This window comes from Sarcophilus harrisii, chromosome 4, assembly GCF_902635505.1.
Source record: "Sarcophilus harrisii chromosome 4, mSarHar1.11, whole genome shotgun sequence".
Classification (NCBI taxonomy): Eukaryota; Metazoa; Chordata; class Mammalia; order Dasyuromorphia; family Dasyuridae; genus Sarcophilus; species Sarcophilus harrisii.
The window spans coordinates 433,942,628-433,966,234 of NC_045429.1; the positions used below are offsets into that span (position 1 = coordinate 433,942,628).

A 23,607-nucleotide genomic window follows, 5' to 3' on the forward strand; every position below is an offset into this window, starting at 1 on the left:
TTTCTCTCCGTTTAATAAGCTATTGAATTGGTCTCTAATCTCAGTCTTGCTCAGTTTCTCTGGCATTACAGGAACAAGAAACATACAGGCTAAAAACTAACAGAGAACGAGCCCTGACACTAGAAGGCCTGTTTCCTTGTTACTTTTTATTTATCAACATTAGTATCACCGGCTCTTGTTACCCAGTTTCCACGTTGCATCCCCTCCCCCCAAACCCAAGGCTGGTCAATTTCTTGGCCAGGCCAGCCCATGCCTCGGGGCTACTGCGCATGGGCGGTGGCGGAGGGGGAGCGGAGCCGGCTGGTCACGTTCCGCCTGTCCTCCCTCCCTCCCCCCCTTTCCTTTCTCGAATCCTCCTCCCTCTGGAAGGCGTGGTTTCTGTCGTGTCGTCACGAGGCCCCACCCCCTCCGCCTTGCTACATCCTGGCTCGGGCCGCCATTTTGTCTCCAGTGTCTCGTTTGCCGTCGCCTGAGTCGGAAGCGTCCTGCGGTCGCTGTGCTGCCCGTGGAGACTCGAAGCCTTTTGTCTTTGCCGGGCTCCCCCTCCGCGTCGCAGGCGCTCCGGACCTCCCGCCCCGGAGCCTCGGCCAGAGCCGCAGCGGCGCTTCCCCTTCCCCTCCCTCCCTCCCCGGGCCCCCGGAGGGACCCGCGCCCGTCACGCCCCTCCGCGCCCCGCGCGCTCCCGACGCGTGTGAGTGTGTACCCGCGCCCCCCGGACTCAGGCGGTGTCCCATAGATGGCCAGCTTTCCCCCGAGGGTCAACGAGAAAGAGATCGGTGAGGAGCCCGGGGGTGGGTTAGGGCGCTCCCTCCTCCTCCCCAGAAGGGAGCGGAGGGTGGGGTCGCTTTTGTCCCAGGGCTCGGGCGCCTCATGCATGCCTGCAGGACCCTGGCGCGGGCTCTCGGGGCGCCCGCATCCCCGGCGCACTATAAAGCGCTGGCCACATTGTAACCCCGCGCTGGCTACATTGTAACCCCGCGCTGGCCACATTGTAACCCGCGCTGGCCACATTGTAACCCCGCGCTGGCCCATCCCGGCCAGGTTCGGCATCCGCAGAGCGCCCCCGGCCGTGCAGGGATGCTGCTGGCTCCGGGCATCCCTTGTGGCCCCCTGGCGCCTGGTGCGCGGCCGGCGCTCGCGCTTGCACTGCGCCCCCGGGAAGGCAGAAGACGGGCGGGCGAGACCCGATTCCTACTTAGTCTTCTCCTTCAAAGCCTGCACCCTTAAGTCTCAGACCCTTAGCCCGCTCCAGTCGAAGGGAATGAATATTGTGGGATTGATCTTTCCTTTTCCTCTAGCTCTTTCTTAAACATTTTGAGCTCCAAATTCTCTACCTCCCTCCAGCCAGTCCCCCATTGAGAAGGCAAGCTAGGTGATTGATTTCGTATTCCGAAGGAAAACTGGGAGGGGGGAGGGGAAAGCTGGCGTGGGAGTGGAATCTTTGGGACTCGAGCTTTTTAGGAAGTAGCAGAAATTGGCCCAAGCCCAGATAAAGTGGTATTTAGAAAGGTGGCCTGGAAGGATGAGGTCTATGGAGGGGGTGCTGCAGCCGTTGTGGGGAGAAGACTCGTCTGCTGCAATTGCTCCTCTTAACACGTATGGAGTGGGAAGGGCGGGGTAGCTGGGACCGCAGTGGCAGGAGGAGGAAGGCTGTTCACATGGAATTATTGAATTATAGGAAAGCTGCTCCATTAACTGGTTTCATAGCCGGCCTTTCTGAAGGAATGGACCATCTAGCGCTGTCATTGACTTTGCTGGTCCCATTCGCATTTTGCTTGTGGATTTGAACAAATTTCTGAAAGAAGCGATCAAAAGTGTATCTTGAGAATGGGATTGCCGCTTCTGCAATAGACTGTAATTGAGAAAGAAGGTCGTTTGAATGAGATGGGGAGTGAGAAAACCAAAGCACTTAATTGTTTTGTCGATACTTAGAAGCGTCCAGGCCTAGGAAGGCAGCAAGTCAAGAGGTGGAAAGCAACCAGAAAATCCTTTACACCCAATATTTGGGAGAAATCGAGGCTTTTTAAAAACGGCATTCTAATACAACATCTTCCCCAGCTTTGTTCTCTTAGAAATAAAATGACTACAACATTTCGGAATAGCTTTCTCCTGTTAATATTTTAAACATTAAATAAATAATAAATTACATATTTATAAATAATTTTAAAATATTGCTTAAGTATAAACTGATAGATCATTTAAAATTCAGCCATTTTAAAAACATTAAAAAATGTTTCGAGTTCCAAATTCTATCCCTCTTCTTCCCCTTCCCCAAGACTGTAAGTACTGAGATATAGGACATAAATATATAGTTATGTAAAACATTTCCATATTAATCATTTTGTACAAGAAGTCTTGAATTTTTTTTTATAACTTTATTGACAGAACATATGGCTGGGTAATTTTTTACATTATCCCTTGCACTCACTTCTGTTCCAGCTTTTCCCTTTCCTCCCTCCACACCCTCCCTTAGAGGGCAGGCAGTCTTATACATATTAAATGTTATGTCTGCAGAACCATACAATTCTCTTGTTGCACAAGAAGAGTTGGATTCAGAAGGTAAAAATAACCTGGAAAGAAAAAAATGCAAGTAGTCCGCATTCATTTCCCAGTGTTCCTTCTCTGGGTGTAGCTGATTCTGTCCATCATTAATCAATTGGAACTGAATTAAATCTTCTCTTTGCCAAAGAGATCCACAAGAAGTCTTGAATTTAAAAAATAATGGAAGAAAGTGCCAAAATAGCAGGCTTCAGTCTATACTCGATAATGCCAGTTTATTCTCTGCAACAGGATAAGTATACTTCCATCAGGAATTCTTTGGGATGGTCTTGGATCATTGTATTGCTTAGAATACCAAGTCATTCATAATTCTTAATCCACCAAAATTATTGTTACTTGTATAATGACCTGGTTCTGTTCACTTCACCATCATTAAGTCTTTCCAGGTTTCTCTGAAATTATCCTATTAGTGATTTCACAGCACAAAAATATTCTCTTACAATCTTGTACCACAGCTTGTTTAGCCATTCCCCAATTGATGGGCATCCCTTTGATTTTCAATTTTTTAGCCACCAGAAGAAATTGCTATAAATATTTTTGTACAAATAAGTTCTTTTTCCCCCTTTTTTTAGACATCTTTGGGATATAGAGCTAGCAGTGGGATTGCTGGATTAAAAGGTATGCATTTTTAAAGCCCTCTGGGCATAGTTGCAAATTACACTTCAGAACAGCTGGATCAGTTCACAGCTCCACCTGCGGCGGTGCATTAGTGTCCCAATTTTCTTACATTCCCTCCAACATTTATCATTTTTTCTCACCATCTTAGCCAAACTCCGAGGTGATATCCTCAGAGTTGTTTTAATTTGTATTTCTAATAGTGATTTAGAGCATGTTTTTATGACTATAGGATGGTTTTAATTTCATCCAAAAATTGTTCAGATCCTTTGACCATTTTAAATATTTGTTGACCCAAATTTGATTTCCATCTCATCTAGTGTTTTAACAAGCTATTTATAAATCCATATTTCACTTTTGAAATAGATGAAAAATTGAGTATGTGTTTTTAGAGTTAAAATAATACCTCCATCCCCTCAATTTCCTTTTCTGTTACTTAAATTTCCTTTGTTGAACACCTACTCTGTGTAGCGAGCTAAAACAGGACTCAGAAAGAGCCAATTAATGCCAAATGTTATTTAGATGTCCTTGGGCTCCAGAACAGCCCTTTCTCCTCTAGTGCCTGATTTTTTTGTGAAAGCCAAGCCTGGAGCTATAGGATGTCACTTCAAATTCTATAGTGACATCCTTGGATTCTGTGGAATTCCTTTTAAGGATTAAAAGAACTTGATCTAAACTTCGGTAATGAACTGGCATTGGCCTGCCTACTGTCTTCCTTGTGACAAATTAATTTTTGTAATGCTTGGGAGTTTGGGAGCTGGAGATTATTTACCAGTCTAGGTGTAGCAGTGAAAAACGAGACCCTTTAAAAAAAAAAAAAACAGTTCTCCATTATTTTCTTAGGATGTTCATCAATATTTCTATGTCTTCATTACTTACCAATAAAAATTGTTCCAGGTTTCCTTTTGTGAGGAAAGGTGATGAATCCCATTACATATGTTGGGGTTCTTAAGCAGGCCTGTTGGTCTCCTTGGATAATAGGGCAGATGGGAAGTGATATCTTAAATTACTGCTTGATGTTAGGAGAATGATCGACTCCATTCCAGTTCAGGAGACAAGGCTTAAGAAATTAATACAAGGTCGAATTTGAATTCCCTGAATCAAAGTTCTTTGTTAGGAGATGGTCATGGTTTATGCATTAAGGACACTATGGGTGGTATTTTTATAGAGATCTCCAAGTCTAATTACCCTGGCAAGACTGCCCCTCATGGAATAAAAAGAAACCTTTTAAAGTTAATAGTCATAATTCTTAAGAAGGGAGAAATTGAATAATTAGCAGGTAAGTATTAGATATTCAAACCAGCAAACAGATTTGAATCATTTTGGGTTTTCTGAAGCACTTCATTGATGACCCACCCTTGAACTATTTTTTTTGTAGATTGTCTGGAATTAATTTGCAGGGAAAAAAGGATCTTGCCTTTATGTATTGCTGTATGATTAGGCATGTTTTTGTTATTTTTTTTTTGTTTTTTTCTCCTCATCACATAACTGAAGCAGCCAGGGCCAGAATTATTCATATCTCCAGTTTGCAGATGAGATCTAGAGAAGTGACAGCCTGGATCTCCAGTCCAGGGCTCCTGATTTTGAAAGTAATTTGTTATTCCAATAAGATGTCAAAGAATATAAATAAGTACTAGAGATCTTGGTAGCAGATCAGTGAGCTAATGGGCAGCTGATAGGAATGAGTGAACTGGTTTATTTCACTATATTAACCCTGTTTCCAGATTGGGTTTTGTTATTAAAGAAAAGTGATATTTCTATCATTTTACCAAAAAGGAGTTGTTAGCATGATCAAGGTTAAAGCAGAAAAATTAAGGATATAAAATTCAGATCTCATTTGTGCTTATAAAAGGATGCTTGAATTCCACTGTTGGTTGTCAAATAGGTTTGTGATTTTAAAAGTTTGTGTATTTGATTTTACTGGGGTCCCTAATGACACCTTTAATTCCTATGAGAGGTAAATTTTTTTTTCTGCTTTCATGACTTAAGAGATTACATGCACATCTTTTAGCTGAAAATTATTAGTCACTCATCTTGAATGGTAAAAGTTTTGGGTTTTTTCTGTTTTAGATTTCATAGCTTAAAGTAGTTAAAGTCAGCAGATCTTTGATCTAGACTCATGGCATTGTTACCTGAATGGTGTCCCAGTCTTATAAATTTGTACGTGGGAGGGTCTTCAGAGCGTGATCTCTAGATGGAAAGAGTGTTTTGGGTGGTAAAACTTTATTTGGAGATGGGAGATTGATAGTGTGGCTTAATCTGAAAGTCCAAACATCATTTCATAGACAATGAATCAGGTCACTGAGAGTGCTCTTTTCTTGTCTTTAGTGAGATCCCGTACCATAGGAGAACTTTTGGCCCCGGCAGCTCCTTTTGACAAGAAATGTGGTCATGAAAACTGGACGGTGGCCTTTGCTCCTGATGGTTCTTACTTTGCCTGGTCTCAAGGACATCGCACAGTGAAGCTGGTTCCCTGGTCCCAGTGCCTCAAGAACTTGTGAGTCATTTCTTACTGAACTAGAATATTCCAGTATTGTGTCTCCTTGTGGAAGAATATAAATGCAGGCATGGAATTTGTCACTGGGGGGTAAAGCAGGGCCAAAGACTCTAATAGAATCTTTTTTTTTTAATAGCTTTTTATTTACAAGTTATATGTGTGGGTAATTTTACAGCATTGACAATTGCCAAACCTTTTGTTCAATTTTTCCCCTCCTTCCCCCCATCCCCTCCCCCAGATGAATACATGTTAAATATGTTAAAGTATAAGTTAAATACAATATAAGTATACATGTCCAAAACAGTTATTTTGCTGTACAAAAAGAATCAGACTCTGAAATAGTGTACAATTAGCCTGTGAAGGAAATCAAAAATGCAGGTGAACAAAAATAGAGGGATTGGAAATTAATTCTGTGTGGTGGTTCATAGTCATCTCCCAGAGTTCTTTCACTGGGTGTAACTGGTTCAATTCATTACTGCTCTATTGGAACTGATTCGGTTCATCTCATTGCTGGAGATGGCTGCATCCATCAGAATTGATGTATCATATAGTATTGTTGTTGAGGTATATAATGATCTGGTCCTGCTCATTTCACTCGGCATCAGTTCACATAAGTCTCTCCAGGCCTTTCTGAAATCACTCTGCTGGACATTTATTACAGAACAATAATATTCCATAATATTCATATACCACAATTTATTCAGCCATTCTCCAATTGATGGGCATCCACTCAGTTTCCAATTTCTGGCCACTACAAAGAGACCTGCCACAAACATTCTTACACATACAGGTCCCTTTCCCTTCTTTTTTGGGATTTCTGTAGAAACACTGCTGGATCAAAGGGTATGCAGTTTGATAACTTTTTGAGCATACTCTAATAAAATCTTAACCTGAGGAATAAAAAGGTCACTTACTAGCAATTTTCTCAAGGATATTTGGTCTCAGGAATTAGTAAATATTTTCTCCATTATTAATTGGTCCCTTGACATGAGAAGCATAGATTGTCGCTTATCACCAGTTGTCTGTTGGACATTTGTGATTACCTCCCACAGACCTTTCAAAATCCCTCTGACCAGAGTAGTTTCCCCAAGTCCTTCACCCATCTTCCAAACTTTCCTCCAGCTGTACGAGGCACCATCTGTCTTCCCTGTCTCCCCAGGTCTCACTCCACACATCTGGTCTGTAGTTGCCAAATCTTGCCATTGCTGCCTTCATGGCTCTCACCGAGACGATTGCAGCAGTCTCTGAGTTGTGGGTCTCCTGGCTTCCAGCTCTTTTTCAGCTTCATAGGATATCCCTTCTGTCCTTCAGGGCCTGCCAGACTGACCTCCTTTGTGCTCAAGAGAGCTCCTGCTCTTTCTCTGTCTTCTGGGAGGGCTGCCTGAGCATTCCTGTCTGCAAGAAGCCTGTATGCTCTAGGCTCTTACTATGTGTTCTTCTATGCTCCCTGAGAGTAAGGGCGCTTGATTCTTTGTATTCCCAGTGTCCTGGAGAGTGCACAGATGTAGTAGCTGCATGTACCATAGCTTGGATTTGTAAGGTTAGAGAGCCTTGGAACAGGGAAATTAGGGCTGATGCAAAGTTAGGAAGACTCCTCCTGAGTTCAGATCCACCTCAGACACTGCACAAGTAATCAACTCTGTCTCAGTTTCTTCATCTGTGAAATGAACCAGAGAAGGAAATGACAAACCACTCCAGTAACTTTGTCAAGAAAACCCGAGATGGGGTTATGGAAGTTGGACATGACTGAAAAAAAGGATTGAATGACAACAAAAGAACTTTTAGAATAATTCTAATCTCTGATTCTTATTATGTCTTTTTCCCCTCTACATCTTGATTAAGAGAGTATGGGGAAAAGGGACTCAAGTGTGTGCTATTACGGGATGTATATATTATATGCATACCCTCTCCCTTCTCCCCCCTCCCCTTTTTTTTTTTTTTTTAAATAGCCAATAATTGGTTTGGCACCTTTTTTTGATCTTTTATTTCTTAAAGTAGAATTACGGAATGGTGAGTGGTGAAGGGCTATATTCTGATTAATGGAAGGGTGGGTCCCAGTTAATCATACAAATCTTGTGTAGTGAGAGAATATTGCAAACTACTTTATTGTTGAATTTTTGTAATGTCCACTGGAGACTTAGTTTAATGCCTTGAATTTATATAGTAGCATTTTAATAATATAGAGATGATTACTTCATCTAGAAATAAGAATAGAATCATTAAAATTCTGGTTTTGTTTATTGCCATTATAATCAAGTTTAGGTTTACTGCATTCAAAAAATTTATGTTGAAATTCAGGTTTTAAAGTAGTTCTTGTCCTAGGGTCCTCTACTCTGACTTTCAGCCTTTCTTCCTTTTTTTTCTTTTTAAAGTCTGTTGCATGGCACCAAGAACGTTACTAATTCAAGCAATTCAAGACTTTCAAGACAGAACAGTTTTGGGGTTTCGAAGAACAAGCCTTGTGAACACGTCATAGACTGTGGGGACATTGTGTGGAGTCTTGCTTTTGGATCCTCAGTCCCTGAAAAACAGAGTAGATGTGTGAATATAGAATGGCATCGATTCAAATTTGGTCAGGACCAGCTCTTGCTGGCCACCGGCTTAAGCAATGGACGCATCAAAATATGGGATGTCTATACAGGTATGATTTCTTCCCTAAGAAACAGTTCATTGAAACATTGTGCATGGGCTTTATAAATGAATGGTTTTAAAGGTAGGAGTGTGTTGAAAATCAGAATTATCCTCTGAACATGTCTGTGATTGATTCTACAAAAACTTGCTAAGTTGAGTTCTGTGGTTCAGAAAGAATTAGAAAGTTCAAGGTGCTTCCTGTAATTAAACTATTGGAAGACTGTTTTTGCCAATTTATTTCTGAAAATTCTCAGGGTTGCTCCATTTTTCTGTGTCAATATAGTTCTATAACTTATTCCATCTCTTTAGTTACTCTTTTTTTCTCTCTTTTTATATTTTTTTTATTATTTATACTATTAAAATATTTTCGCTTATTTATTTTCAAAATATATGCATGAATAGCTTTCAGCATTCACCCTTGCAAAACCTTGTGTTCTAGATCTTTTCTCCAAGCCCCTCCCTTAGATAGCAAGTATTCCATTATATGTCAAACATGAGCAATTCTTCTAATCGTATTTCCATAATTATACTACACAAGAAAAATCGGATTAAAAAGGTAAAAAAATGACAAAGAAAATTGTTTACTCTTTAAATAAACAGCATTGGAAGGATAAAGAGAGGACATTTGGGGACCAGTTAATTATTTCTTCCCAGTAATTTAGTTTTCTATTTCAAATAGCCAGGTTGCTAATGATTGGTTAATATTGGAGTTTTCAAGGCAAGACTCCTGCTTTCATCAATTATTAACCTTTAGAAGTTTTATGTGATAATTTAGCTGAAGTTTTAACCTATTAGATTGAGAAGCTAATTCTTGATTTATGGTATTTAAAACATGAACAGTTATAATTCAGGAAACTGATTCTGAAGTTTTCCTTTTTAACCAGAACAAAGAAGGTAATACAGTGGTAGAAAATCAAATCAATGACAGATGTTTTGCAGGAAAATAATGCCTTTCTCAGATTTTAAACGTCATTTCTTTAATTGATACAAAAATGATTGGGTCCTTTGAAGTTTAGAGTTTCTGTTGGGAGTAGACAAAAGTAGGGGAGTTGAGATCTCATTAGAAAAAGGACTTGAGGGTAGAGGGGAGAAGAACAGGGTCTTCTGGGAAAATTACAGTCTTTTGTTACTGCCTGGGCCCTACAGATGACTTGCCAAATATCACTTAAGTCTGTTTTGGGAAAACTACAAATCAGGCCTTCCTGCCACTATGGCTAGCTTTTGATCTGTTCTACCATATTTCCTCTTTTCCTTTTAAGTATGTGAAATTAACATGATTTTTGAGTAGTTGGACATTGATATTAGTAGGCTTTCCAGTATATAGAACAACGTTGAAACTTTGGAAATAGTTTAATGGTGAGTTTGTCTTTAATTACACAAATTGCTTTGTTTCTTAGTTTTTCAAAAATTCTTCCTTGTTTTTAACAAATTTGGGTTTTATCTGAAACGAAAATTGTTCTGGGACCTGGCTGGTTTAATAAATAAGGACTCAAAAAAAAAGCAGGCACAAAACCCCACCTTCAGATGCTAATAGATCACAAGGGTATCAAAGGAACTATGATTATTCACTCAAAAATTAAAATGTTAATAAAATAAATGTTTATCCTTATACTTTAAGCTCCCAAGAGGATTTTCTCTTGAGGAAATATTGGGGGGGGGGGGGAAGAAAAGAAAATGTCAATGTGGTTTGATTGTGAATGTTTACTCACATTTTTTGTGGTTTTGTTCTTTATAGGAAAACTCCTCCTTAACTTAATGGACCATACAGAAGTGGTCAGAGATTTAACTTTTGCTCCAGATGGAAGCCTGATTCTAGTGTCAGCTTCAAGAGATAAAACTCTACGAGTGTGGGACCTTAAGGATGATGGTGAGTAAGCACCTGCCTCTGTGAGATTAAGCAAAACAGTGTCTAGATGTTGATGAGTGGCAAGGAATATTCATTCATTTCATTTGTCCTTTTCTTTAGTGTCCATTTGACTTAGGAAATGCTATATATAATATTTTTCTTTGTTTAATTCTTGGAATTTTCTGTAAGAAGCAAAAAAAGGGACCCAGCTAAGTAGTCAGTCTGATAGGATTTCCTTTGAGAACCAGGATCCAAACCCCAAAACTTGGATCTATTTCAGGTTCTAAGTCCGGTCTAAATTGAGCAGTATTGGCTTTTCTTCTGCTTTTGTTTAGTAAGAATTTAAGTGAACTCTTAAGGAACCAATAAGTACTGCTTAATAAAATCTAAAAGATACAATAAACAGCAGTTTGCATGTGATCATTTATGATGCAGATTTTATTTTAAACAGGAGAATAAACCACATTTTGAGAGGGAAGTTCTGGATATGTTACTGAAAATATTATCAGTATATAATTCTTGAGAAAGTTTTTCAGATTTTCAGGTCTTTCCTGACCATCTATAGTATTTGAAGTGTCAATCAGTCATGCCAGGCCCCATGCTTAGAACTGGAGATATGGAATGGGGGAGACTGGGAGGCGGTCCCTGCCCTCTTGGAGCTTCCAGTCTAATGGGTGAGACAAGATACATACAAATAAAATGCAGATAAACCTATACAGGATAAGCAGGAAGTGCTTAAGAAAAGGGAATGCCTTAGAATTGAGGGGTTGAGAAAGGCTTCCTTGAAGACTCATCTGTGTAATTCACAGCCAGGTTTCTGAAGGCACATTTGTCACTTAAAATGTGAGCCTGAGAGGTGGGAAGCAAAAGGGCTTTAAAGCAATGGTTTCAGAAATTGGCCACTTCCTGGTGTGGTTTACCTCTTGGGGAGGCCCTGAATATTTCATGACTGTTTGGAGGACAGGAATTACAGGAGCACAGTTCTGCAGCAGTCATCTAGACCAACTTCTCCCTTTCTTTTCACCCCTTTATTGATGTGGGAACCTCACAGGGGGTTCTCACAAATGCAAAATCTTGGGAGAGAACAATTTCATTATTACTATATTGGAGGCATTGGCTGCCTCCAGGCCTGGCTAGGTATACTCAAGGAGACCTTTTCATTTAGGTTGTGGGGATTGGGAGGATGATGACCAGCTTCCCCTGGTGACAGTCTTTTGTGTCACATTTCAGCACAAATCCTGTGGGTCACATTGACCAGGGTGAGAGATCTTTGCAAAGAGGATCTGCCTTTGACTAAAATGTCAGGAAAGAACAATCATTGAAACTCAGTTGAGACTAATTCCTTATACTGGAGTGGGATATAGGTGTAAAGGGAGAAGATAAGATTAAGAATGCAGATGGTGTGCACAGGTTAAATCCCTCTGGGTTCCCGGGACCTTTCTTTTTGCTGTTTGAAATGGGCACAGTGGGTAATTCGGAACTTTGTTTTTAGGAAACATGATGAAAGTCTTGCGGGGACATCAGAACTGGGTTTACAGCTGTTCCTTCTCCCCAGACTCTTCCATGCTGTGTTCAGTTGGAGCCAGTAAAGCAGTAGGTATCATAGTTCTTGGACATTGATTTGTGAATTTATTATCCTAATGGATGCACAATCACTTGAAATCTTAAATAACCCATCAAGCCTGTGCTCGGTGTCATGACTATCTTAAATGTTTTATAATGAGGGAAAAGTTGCATGAAAGAAATGGAATAAGCCAGTTAAGATGTTAATTGTGAATTGAGAACTCACACTGATTTTAGATGAAGCCGTTCTGTAAACTATCTGGGGAGAGAAGGGGAGGGCCCTGGGAGTTGGGGAGGGAGGTCTTTGCACTTAGATGTACTGAGACAGTTACTGTGTTATTTAGAAAAGAGCTAGCTCAAACATTACTTTGCTAATGATTTTCTTCTCTGTTCTATTTCTCGTCCAGTGTGCTGTTTTTTTTTTAATGTGAGCCTCAGCTGGTCCTGGACTTAAAACAAAAAAGTGGCTTATAAAAATAAAAAGTTGTGAATAGAAGTAGGGAGAAGAGTAGATGGCTTCTGATATCTCTCATCTGGCCTGCCTAGTGTACTTGAAAGCAGCGTGGGTAAAGGTGGGCTTCCGAGAATGGCCTAGAGTTCCCTTGGGAACTACCCCAGGCCAGCCCTCACCTGGGGCAGAATCGAGGGAGCCTGAGTTAGCTTCAGGGATGGAGGAGAAGGATAAGGAAGGGGATGAGCAGCCCGGGCACTCCTGGAGCTGGCTGGGCTGGGAGGCTGGTGGAAATGTATTGTATAACTAGCCAAGACTGGGGAAAGGGGAGTGGCCAATGTTGCAAGTTTCAAGCAGAATATTCAGCTTAGCCTTTTAAAGCTCATAGAAGAGATCAGATGTTGACATTACTGTTTTAGGCTGTGTGTTTTCCATAAGCTTCTTGCTTTCCCTGTCACAGGTGGTGGCAGCAATATTGGTGTGATTGAGGTTAAGCTGGCACCACTCGCACACAGGCGCACAATGGTGCCAGCTGGGCAGAGTGGCATCTCTGGCTACCGGGCTGGGGGCGACCTTTACCATAGGACGGTGAAGTAACCTTGCATTCGGCTGCAAGGGGTACTGTACGTACGCAGGTGCTGGTCGGCGTCCACTTTCTGCTTCTCTCTCTTTCTTTTTTTTTCTTTATTTTTATTTCCCCACAGTGAAACCCACTGACCTCCTCCAAGTAAATTGGTCTTCCAGTCTTATGGAACTTGGGGGTCTGAATAGTGAAACCAATTTAATGTAATAGAATTGGCTTTCAGATGGTTTCTCTGTTTTATTTTTGGATTTGTAGAAGGGACTAGAACTACCTTAGTCTTTGGTTCAGTTTAAATTTTGTGCTTGTTTTCCTTTGTTTGAAATACCAGTATTAATATCAAATCTGTGCAGAAAATGTGAGCTAGCTTGAAAAGAGGGCCTAACTGATAACTCCAAGAAGAATTCATTGATATAAGCCTTGAGAGTTAAAGGCTTTTCCTATAACATTTGGATGAAAATAGTTTTTAAGATGATACTTAAAGCTATTCTGCACAGTCTAAAAACTGCAGTTTATGCTCCAAAATTCCATATATACTTGCAATGAAGCAGTAATTTTGGTCATGTAAATTGCATTGATTAATAGCTAAAGTTTAAAAGAATAAGATGGGTAAAGCTCATGTCACAGAAATGTTGTGATTTTGTTATTTTCTTAAATAGAGGCATTTTAAATTTGTTTACATGGTTGAACATCCTTAATTGTTTGCCCAAGAAAATTCTCTTTGCTTGCAGTATCTGTTTCTCTTCCTAGGCTCACGTTGGTGATCCAAGCCTATTGTAAACAAGTGATTATCTCAAAGGGAGATGCCAAAGGAGTAACAATTTGTTAACCTTACATTTTCTGTCTGTATATTTTTTTAAATTTTGGTAGTTTCTGAAAAAAAAAAATAAGGGGGAATTGTAGTACTTAACACTATTTCTTGTCAAATTTAATTAGTTTTTTATATACATATATTTAAATATAAATGGAATTTCAGTATAACTTTGTGGTTAAATTATATTGCCTTTATATTTAGGCTTATTTTATAATTAACATATTTAACAGACACTTTTGATATAGAATTTGCATGTTTGCTTTAATTAACTTTAAAACTGATTTTAATCTACCTGACTATGACACTGAGCATATTTTTAATTATTTGTAATTTATATTGTTTAATTTAATATAATTCCAAATAAATTTAGGAATTTTAGATAAGATGTGATTTTTTTTCTGTCATCTGTGTATCTGAAGGAAACTATAATATTTGTTTTTTTATTTCAGGTTTTCCTTTGGAACATGGATAAATACACCATGATACGGAAATTGGAAGGACATCACAATGATGTGGTAGCTTGTGAGTTCTCTCCTGATGGAGCATTACTGGCTACTGCATCCCATGATACTCGAGTGTATGTCTGGGATCCGCATATTGGATCGATTCTGATGGAGTTTGGGTAAGTAGGATGGAAATGGCCTTATTCCTTCCTCTGTTTAACTTTGAGGAGCACCCTGCTCAGCACAAAATAGGCACTTGGTAAATGCTCGTCGACTCCAAAGGGGATTGGAATTAGCAATGTATTTAGGGGACCAAATTCAGAAAGATATTCTGACATAAAGATCATTTCATGGGGCCTTTGGATCAGTGTCTGGGTTTTACTTTCTGTCCAATTGTCCGTAGTTAGATTTGCCCATCAGGGGATCTTTGTGGGGTCTTTAAGCTAGGACCAGGTGGGAGGGTGGCTGTGGGCTCGGAGGGCCTTGGCTCTTCAGCGCACCTGTCTGGTCTATCCGCAGGCACCTGTTCCCTCCCCCTACGCCCATCTTTGCCGGAGGAGCCAATGATGGCTGGGTGCGCGCTTTGTCCTTCAGTCATGACGGTCTGCACATTGCCAGTCTGGCTGATGACAAGTGAGTGAACTATGACTGAGTTGGCTTTTGTTTCCTTTCATTCTTTCCAGCAATTGCTTACAACACATTCTTTTAAAAAGCCTTTTTACTGAACTGCAGTTGAACCCATCCCGATGCTTGCTCTGACTAAAACAATTTCATTTCCTGGGAAACCGGCACTGCTGTTTCACTGACAGTGCACCTGACTGCAGCCCCTCTAGAGCAGCATAGTGTTAAAATAATTCAGATGAGGGTGGGCTGCTGGTTTCTGTCTGGCCCCCACTGACAGTCGTGTCAGGGGCTTAGCCTGGCCCTTTGAGGTGGGATCCCCCGGGCTGTCCCCGGTCCTCAGCACAGGGGAGAGGGCAAGGCTTTGGGTGGGCGCCTTCCGTTGTTGTGACCTGGGCCCCCTGCCGGTCTCTTCGCCCCAGGATGGTGAGGTTCTGGAGGATCGACGAGGACCACCCTGTGCAGGTGGCGACTTTGAGCAACGGTCTGTGCTGCGCCTTCTCTACTGACGGCAGCGTTCTAGCTGCAGGGTAAGTGCTGCCTGGGCTCCCTGTGGGCCGATGGAAGTGGGGGGGTGGGAGTTGGGGGGCCTTGGGTCTGTATAGCTAGCTCGGCCACCTCATGGATGGGGGCCGCTGACGGCCTCCTGCTTTTTCTCCGGCCAGGACGAGCGACGGAAGCGTGTACTTCTGGGCCACTCCCAAGCAAGTCCCGAGCCTGCAGCATCTGTGCCGCATGTCGATCCGGAGGGTGATGTCCACGGGCGAAGTGCAGAAGCTGTCGGTCCCCCCCAAGCTGTTGGAGTTTCTTTGCTACCAGATGTAGGCGGCTCCTCGTCTCCCGTGCTCGGGGGCCCTGGCAGGTTCTGCTTTTCACTCGCCTCACCTTTACAGACTTCAAGCACCTCTCTGGGGCTTAGAAGACTTATTTAAATTTCACACATTCTTGTACTTCATTTTCAGGTGGAGCTTTTACATGTTATTTATAGACTATATTCAAATTTTCTGAAATTATCAAACTGAAAGGGTTTTTTTTTTTAACTCTTAACTGTGAAAACATGTACATACTTAGATGTTAGATGTCACATATTGTTTTTTTTGTTTGCTTTTTTGCTTTGCTGAGTTGTGTCATGTATATATTGCTTCAGTAGCATTCACAGCGTGTATCTTTGCTGGAAGGTATTCTGGGACACTGATCTAAGAAAGTTAAATTGCCCCATACAAATGTGTGTTATTTGTTTGGGGGAGGGGTTGCCAAACTTCTGACCTGCAAGTGAAATAGTTGTTGTGGAGGGAAAGAATTTTGTTTTCCTTAGGAATGGCATCTGAGAGGTGAAGTTGGAATGTGATGTATTAATATAGAACAGAGCCATGGATTGTGTAACTAGTAAACAGGTAATTTTCTTGTCTAAATGCAACTGCAGGCCTTAATTTTGGAAAGCAACTTGTTATTTTAACCCCCACAGTCTAAAGTATTTTAATTGTTTGGAAAAATCCATCTACTGTATTATTTACTTAGTGTTTTTTTCTGTAGTAATGGACATTTTTGTCTACTTTTTTTTTTTTAAGATCCTGGTTTTTGTTTCTGACTGTCATATTATTTCTTCAGGGGGTGATATTGGTGAATTGCCAAAGAGAAGCAATATGTTTGCTTTTGCCTTCTGTTATTTATCTGTACCTGCAGATATTAAAAATGTATGCATTACATAAAATGCTGATTATATATTTTTGTTGAATATTTTTATTAAAGACTTGTACAAAATAAACATCTCTTATGTGCTTGTTTTCTTGAGTTGTGGAAGATTAAGCCCTCTCCCTTCAAGTTTTTCACACTCACTCATGATCTTACACCTTGAAATGGCACACATGAGGGATTCATTTATCTCCTGGGGCAAGCAACCTATGTTTGATTCTTACAAATAATTTTAAATTGGAAATGATCACATTGAGGGAAGCATGTTGATAAATGTCCAGTGGAGCTTTAAAAGGAAGTATAGGCTAATGTGCTGTGCAAAAGAGGAAGGGCATGATCTAACAGAGCCCATGTGATGCTTTGTGAGTAATAATGTCACTTTTTTTTTTTATTTGAGTAAAGGAGTTACCTGGGAATTTTTCAGTCACTGGACTTTGATATTTAGAGTTGTGGTAATGTATTAGGGGTCTTCAGGCAATGGGTATGTTTTTGAGAAGTTTAATGAATAGTACATCAATACTTGTCAATAAATGGCTTGTATCATGTGATACGGAGTACATTTGATATGTTTTTAAAAGCAGAGCCATCTCGAAGGCTCTGGAAAAGAAAGTAGGCTGGTGACTTTGCACAGCCTTCACTCATTAAAATCCAATGCACATTGATGTCACGGCATCACTTCCCTGAACTAAGGACAGACGACAAAGCCAAGTAAATTGGCATACTGGACAAGTTTAAACCAATTGCTAATTTCTTGCTTTTGTGCACATTCGACTTCAGATTTGGGTTACTCAGTCAGAGTTGTCATATTTGCCAGTGAACATTACATGCTTGCATAGGCTCCATACCATCAAAAGAACTAGAAATTGTGTTACCCTTAATGACCAGTTCAAATTGAATTCCTTTGTTACCTTTTATGTAGATGCCAAAGTTTAAAGATCTGTTTTAGATCTTTATTCATCGCTCAAGAACTCCCATCTATAGGGACTCAGTAGAAAGGTTTAAATACTGGAGGGAAGGAATACCAGACAGGGGCTGACCTACTTGCTTTAAACTGTAAGAGTGCTTGGTTGCAGGTGTGTTAAGACAAGTTGGAGTGACAATGAGCAGAAGAGAATGGCCATCCAAATTTTAGTTTAGTAGCCTGTTCCAGTGATCTACTAAAGGAAAGATTGTTCTTTTAGTGCTTAGAAAGGATGCATGTGAATGATAAAGAAATGCTCTTTGGCAGCCAGATTATCCTTTCATGATGAAGAAAAAGGTCACTTAAAACTTGACCTGTTACAGGAGCTTAAATTTATAATCCTATAGCTTTCTGCCCTATCATTCAGTGAGCCAAAGCTGACTTCCTCTGCAAAGCCATTCAAAGTCTAGAGACCAAATGCTATTGAATTGGACTTGGACGTGGCAAGGGCTGGCAAGAAGCTTGGTAATTGACAATTTGGAGGAAAAAAATCACTGTCTTATGGTAGAATTACTTATCAAGTCACTTTTTAAGTTTATTTCATGTTCTAAGTACATGTTGGTGATCTAAGCACTTTTCATAAGGACTATGGATTATGGCTAAATTTTTTTCCCCATTTCTCTAAAATTGTATTAGTTAAGATCTTAACAAGCATTAAGCCTACTTAAAAAAAAATTCTTTTGTATGTTTTGTGTTCCAAGATTTTTCTCTCTCCCTTTCCCTTTACCTCCCCAAGAGAGCAAGCAATCTGATACAGGTTAAACATGTACAATCCTTTTAAACATTTCCATATTTGCCATGTTGTATAAGAGAAATGTGATCAAAAGGGGAAAAAATTGAGAAAGTGGGGAGCCAGCACTAATCTACAGGTGATAAGGCCACATTCCAAAAGACTGCCCTTGAATAGGAATCTCCTAATCACATCCTACATGACTATGCACTGCCTTAACCTTGAATAGGCAGATATCTAGGCATCCCCTAATCACATCATGGAGCTTCTTTTGACAAGAGCCACCTGAGCATCTCATCCTTGGGTGGGAAACCAACCCCTTGTCTAGGACCCCCACCCTGTACTGTGTTTGCACAACCCTGCTTCCTCTCCTACTGCTATATATATCTGTACTATTGCACCCATTAAAATGAGGCTTGATCAGATTGTTTTGTCTTGCCTCCATTCTTCTGCGCGTCCCCTCTCTCTTGCCCTTATTTCTTTCCTTCCAGGGTCCACACACTCTGTCTTGCCTGCCGAGGCAAGAAAGAAAAAGCAAACCAAAAAAAGTGAAAATACTATTCTTTGATCTGCATTCAGTCTCCCTAGTTCTCTCTCGATGTGCAGATGGCACTTTCCATCCCAAGTCTATTGGAATTGTTTTGAATCAATGTGTGGTATTGTCAAGACATTAAACATCTCAAAATACAGGAGGGATGTAATACTGTGACTGTATCCCTTACTTGCAAGCAAAAAGGGATGTACATGTTGCTTCCTTAAGATACCTCATTGAAAGTAGAGGGGATTCAACCTGTTAATTTGACTAACATACAATAGAACTATATTAAAATATAGCAAGCATTGTTAAAACATCGCTAAGAGGTAATAAAGATTTAGACTGGACTCTCCAACATCAAAGATGAGTTGTAAATGGCATGTTTATTAGAAATAGACTAGAACATCAAGAATAATGGGAAGAAATTAAAGAACCATGTTATGTCCTTTCTTATGTTGCTCATCTCAACATACAAAAGATTTCTCATGGGAGACCTTGGAACTATCAGAAAAATCTATCATTGGACTACCATTTTCTTTTAAGGATATATTCAAGGATGTTCTAAAGTTTATTGTGATACTGATGGCTTATGTGTATTATTTGCTCTAATCGTAAGTGATATAAATGTCATGTGTTTGGCTGTAGGGAAAACTAGCAGCCATAGAGTGGAATATATTAAGACATTTGCAACCTTAGCAGAACTGAACCCATTTTGTTTTAATCCTCCATTTTGTAAATCACTTGGGATGAAAATGTATTTCTGCTAGGTCAAGGGTTTTGTGTTATTTTATTTTTTTTTAAGATGCTGTTCAATAAGAGAAACATTTCTGTGGTACTTAAGTAAACAAAATGTGGATCCTCAGGACAGACCACCAATGAAAAATTGCTTTAACTTTTTCATCACCTTATGTAATAAACTACCCATGAAGTTACATAATAAACCAATTAAGTAATAACGCAACAGTAAGAATTTAGGTATAACTAGCAAATACTCTTAACTAGAATTGCACAAACCCCACCAGAATCCCTTCCTACCATCCTGTTCTGGATCACAACTAGACTAGGCTCTGGATTTACCTCCCCCTCTTCAGCATTCACCCTCAACTCATATCCCTGGCTTGATTTTAGAGCCTTGTGGGCTTCCTTGGGAGCAGACATTGCAACACAGAACCTTAGAGTGAGACCGTTGGCTTCTGGCTGGACAAAGAGGGAACTTTGTTGGGAACCTTTAGGAGTCAAGTTTGCAGTTTGTTCTTAGTGGGCTGCAGTTTGTTGTTTGCTTGCTCTGAATTAATATGAGAGTAAGTCTGATTTGGTATTTCTGTTGTACTGGTCAGTTTATGTAATAGTAAATTGGCTCATCACATGCACTGTACACTGTGTTGTTCAGTAATAGTGGCTCTGTGTTAACCCATGGACTTTTGTTCACGGGGTTTTCTTGGCAAAGATACTGGAATGATTTGCCATTTCTTTTTCCAGTGTGTTCCCATTTATTTTTTTTTTTAGCAGATGAGGAACTGAGGTAAATAGGGTTAAGAGGCCCAGGGACACACAGCTAGTAAGTGTCTGAGGTTAGATTTGAATGCAGATCTTCCTGACTAACCCTGATTCTCCATTCCCTGCGCCACACTATCCATTACCAGAAGGCAAATTTTTTTCCAGTTTAAAAATCTATGATCCTATAAATCTGGAGTCTTTTTAATCTTATGGAACATAAAGTAAAAAAGATGAGTGTTAGGATGTATAGAACTTGTTTCTATGTCCTCTTGTGTCTTCCTATCATTTCTTCCCTTAGTAATTTTGGAAAAAATCAATACAACCTGGAAATTTCATGCTATGGTGATTACAGTGACAACTGGGGATAGAGGGAAGGAAGAATTAATGAACAAACAATCCTTCTGTATCTACTCTGGGCTCTGTAAGGCTAGGCACAGACTCTGTCTGAAAACTTGACTTAGGACAGACATAAAGTGTCCTATCTATGATAGGGGCAGCTCCTTGCCTCTACTGAAAACTTACAATATGGCAGCCAAAAGGGAGGCATTTGACTTTTCTTTATTAGCAGTTGAGCAAGCAGTGGTGGTGTTCAATGCATCTGTAATGGGAGAAGGAAAAAAGTATTAATTCAACTCTGTAATTATGTTTCCAGTTAACAACCAAGAAAACTCACACAATCTCTCTGTGGGTTTTTTTTTTTTTTTTTTTTTTTTTTTTTTTTGTGGTTTTCTTTTTACTTTAGAAACTGCCCTGGGACAAAGAAATCTAGCGATTCCATCAGCTCTAGTACTTTGCACAAATAAATTGTCTTCCACACCCTTTGAATATGATCCAGGGAGGGAAACTAGACTTTATCCACATAAACTTGACTCTGAAGTATTTTATAGAGATACAATGGGGACAGTTTTTGGTAAGATTAGGGGCGGTACACAATTACAAAATACTTTTCACACAGTCAGAGCTAAACAATTGGACAAATATCCATTGCTTATGGATAGACTGAGCTAATAAAAATGACAATTCTACCTAAATTAATTTACTTATTCAGTGCCGTACCAATCCAATTACAAAAGGTTATTTTGTAAAGCTAAAAAAGACAAAAGAAAGAAAATTCATCTTCAAGAGCAAAAGGTCAAGAATATATATCAAGGGAATTAATGAAAAAAAAAATGCAAAGGAAGTTGATCTAACCATACTGAATCTGAAACTATTATGAAGTAGCAATCATCAAAACTGTATTGGCTAAGAAATAGAGTAGTAGGTCAGGTGAATAAATTAGGCACATAAAACACAGCAGTAAATTAACTATAGTAATCAAGACTCATGATGGAAAAAAAAAACTTTTGGATTTGATTGAAGCATATTATTTTCACTTTTTTTCATGTTTTTTTTCCTTTTTTTGTTCTGCATCCCCCTCTTTTTTTTTAAAACATGATTGATGTAGAAATATATTTTATGTAATAATGGCACATGTATAATCTATATCACATTGGTGCCATCTTGGGAAAAGAGGGAGGGAAAGAAAAAGATTTGGGATTCAAAATCTTTAAAAAATGAATGTTGAAAATTTTCTTCACATGTAAGTGGAAATATAAAATATTGTTAGATTTTTTAAAAAAGATTGGGGATAGTTCTTTGTTATTTCTCTCAAGTTGGTTTGCATATATGTGTTTGGTTGGATCGTAAGAGTAGGGATCATCTATTTTTAAGTATCCCTCCATAGGTGACAAAGCTATTGGACAAAGGTTTATACAGAAAAAATATATATAATTTATATTTTTTAATATATAAACTATATTATAGTTTTTCCTGTAGCAATGCATGGCTGTGAGAGTTGAACTACAAAAAAAGTTGGGTGGCACTTTTGAATTGTGATGCTGGAAGCAAAAGGAGAAAGATGGCAGAGGATGAAATGGATAGAGAGTGTCATGGAAACTCAAATAATTGGAGAGATAGCAGAGGACAGAAAGACTTATATATCATGATCCTTGGGGTCATGAAGAATTGAATATGACTGAATGACTGAACAACAGCAAAATTGGATTGTGAGATGAATGGAAAACCTGAGAGACAGAGTTTCTGGGTAATTAATAGCCAATTTACTATTTAGAATAGTTGATAACTAATAAATTAATGCTTGGTGGTTTCCCTCAGTAACCAAAGACATCTAATGGAGATACTGAATGCTTTAAAATTTTTTAGAATGCCCCCAACAGGAGAAATCAACCCTGGTTACTCAACAGTTAATGAGAGGAGGTGGGCCAAAAATCTCAGCTCCTCCTATGAGAACATGACTCTAGCAATCTCTTCAAAGGAATTCATCTCCACCCAGACCACTCTGATTAGTTATCATGAGCTGGATCACCCTAAACTCCAATGGAGGGCTGCAAGGACACAGGCTTAACACTTTAGGACTGGAATGTATCTAGATTAGTTTCTATTTACATTCTAAACAAAAGTAAAGTCTTCTAGTTGGGTGGGGTCCCAACCAAGATGGAAGAACATGTGCCTGGAGGATTTGGGCTATCTCATCTAATATCCTTGAGACTGACTGGGATATAAGGGCATGAGGAAATAGAGAGAAAAAAGTTAATCCTAATTTAATAATTGATTATTAATATAATAGGAAAAATAATAATTTGTTTAAATTGATTCATACAATAAAACCATTTTCAAGTCCAACTCAAGTGAGTTCAAAAGCAAAAATGCATCATTGAGCACCTATTAGACACAAGGCACTATGGATACTAAAGACTTAAAACACTACAGATTCCTTCCAGTTCTGTAGTTGCTATGTTGCCTTTGTTCTGGAAGAGATCCATGATATCAGGGAGATGCAATATCCATGCATGCAAGTGAGTTGGATTGAAGTGAGCCAGAGCTGTGAAATCGCCAGACTACTTCTCCAGAGCCAACTAGGCCCAGTGGCAAGTTATAGATCAGGATGACTGGAGATAGGCCCAGATGCAGTGGAAAGAAGACCTTGTCCTTTTTAAGTCGAGAAAGGCAACACCCATTCAGGGATTAAGGCTAGGTAAAAAAAATGAGGCAGAGAATGGCCTCTTTTAAGGAGTCCAAAAAAAAAATCAGTTTTAGAGGGGAAACCCTCAGGGTTTCTGACCAAAACAGAAACAATTGTTATTTACATTCACTCTGAGCCAATCAGGGAACAATGACCAAGTGACCTGGAATCTATTGCTGGCCAATCACAGAACCAGAGTGATTTGCCTTTAAGGTATGATCCTTAAAAAAGAAATCTAAAAATGACTGTACATGTTATAACCAGGAAAAAACAAAACAAAAATTAAAAATAAATAAAAAATTTTAATTAAAAAAAACTAACCAAACTCCAAGATATCTTCCAAAGTTTCAGTTCTATTACTAAACTGATGAGATTTCTGAACTCTGTCCCTGACTGACTAGACTGACATTTCAGAAAGGGGGGTGGGTCCCCAACTCTATTCACTTTCACTCTCAGCTCTATATATTCTCCAAACTTCTTCACCTCCTCACCCAACCATCTTGCTGCTCCCTTCTCTTTCAGTGTTGCCTTTTCCCATTAGAATGTAAAT

The 23,607-nt window shown here is 39.6% G+C and overlaps 1 protein-coding gene across 1 annotated transcript; it reads left to right on the forward strand.

The window, feature by feature from the left end:
- The first annotated feature begins 423 nt into the window (after positions 1–423).
- WSB1 (WD repeat and SOCS box containing 1) lies at positions 424–16,404 on the forward strand. The gene is made up of 9 exons (XM_031967658.1): positions 424–776; positions 5,503–5,671; positions 8,044–8,312; positions 10,038–10,169; positions 11,641–11,741; positions 14,006–14,178; positions 14,519–14,632; positions 15,043–15,150; positions 15,286–16,404. Exons 1-9 carry the CDS (start codon positions 737–739, stop codon positions 15,443–15,445), a joined length of 1,266 nt encoding a protein of 421 aa, XP_031823518.1. The 5' UTR covers positions 424–736; the 3' UTR covers positions 15,446–16,404.
- The last annotated feature ends 7,203 nt before the right edge of the window (positions 16,405–23,607 follow it).

Excerpts from the sequence above, each read along its gene's own strand:
- WSB1 (XM_031967658.1), top strand. The coding sequence starts at position 737 with ATGGCCAGCTTTCCCCCGAGGGTCAACGAGAAAGAGATCG. Across the intron at positions 777-5,502 it reads GGTCAACGAGAAAGAGATCG|TGAGATCCCGTACCATAGGA; the intron begins GTGAGGAGCCCG and ends TCTTGTCTTTAG. Across the intron at positions 8,313-10,037 it reads AATATGGGATGTCTATACAG|GAAAACTCCTCCTTAACTTA; the intron begins GTATGATTTCTT and ends TGTTCTTTATAG.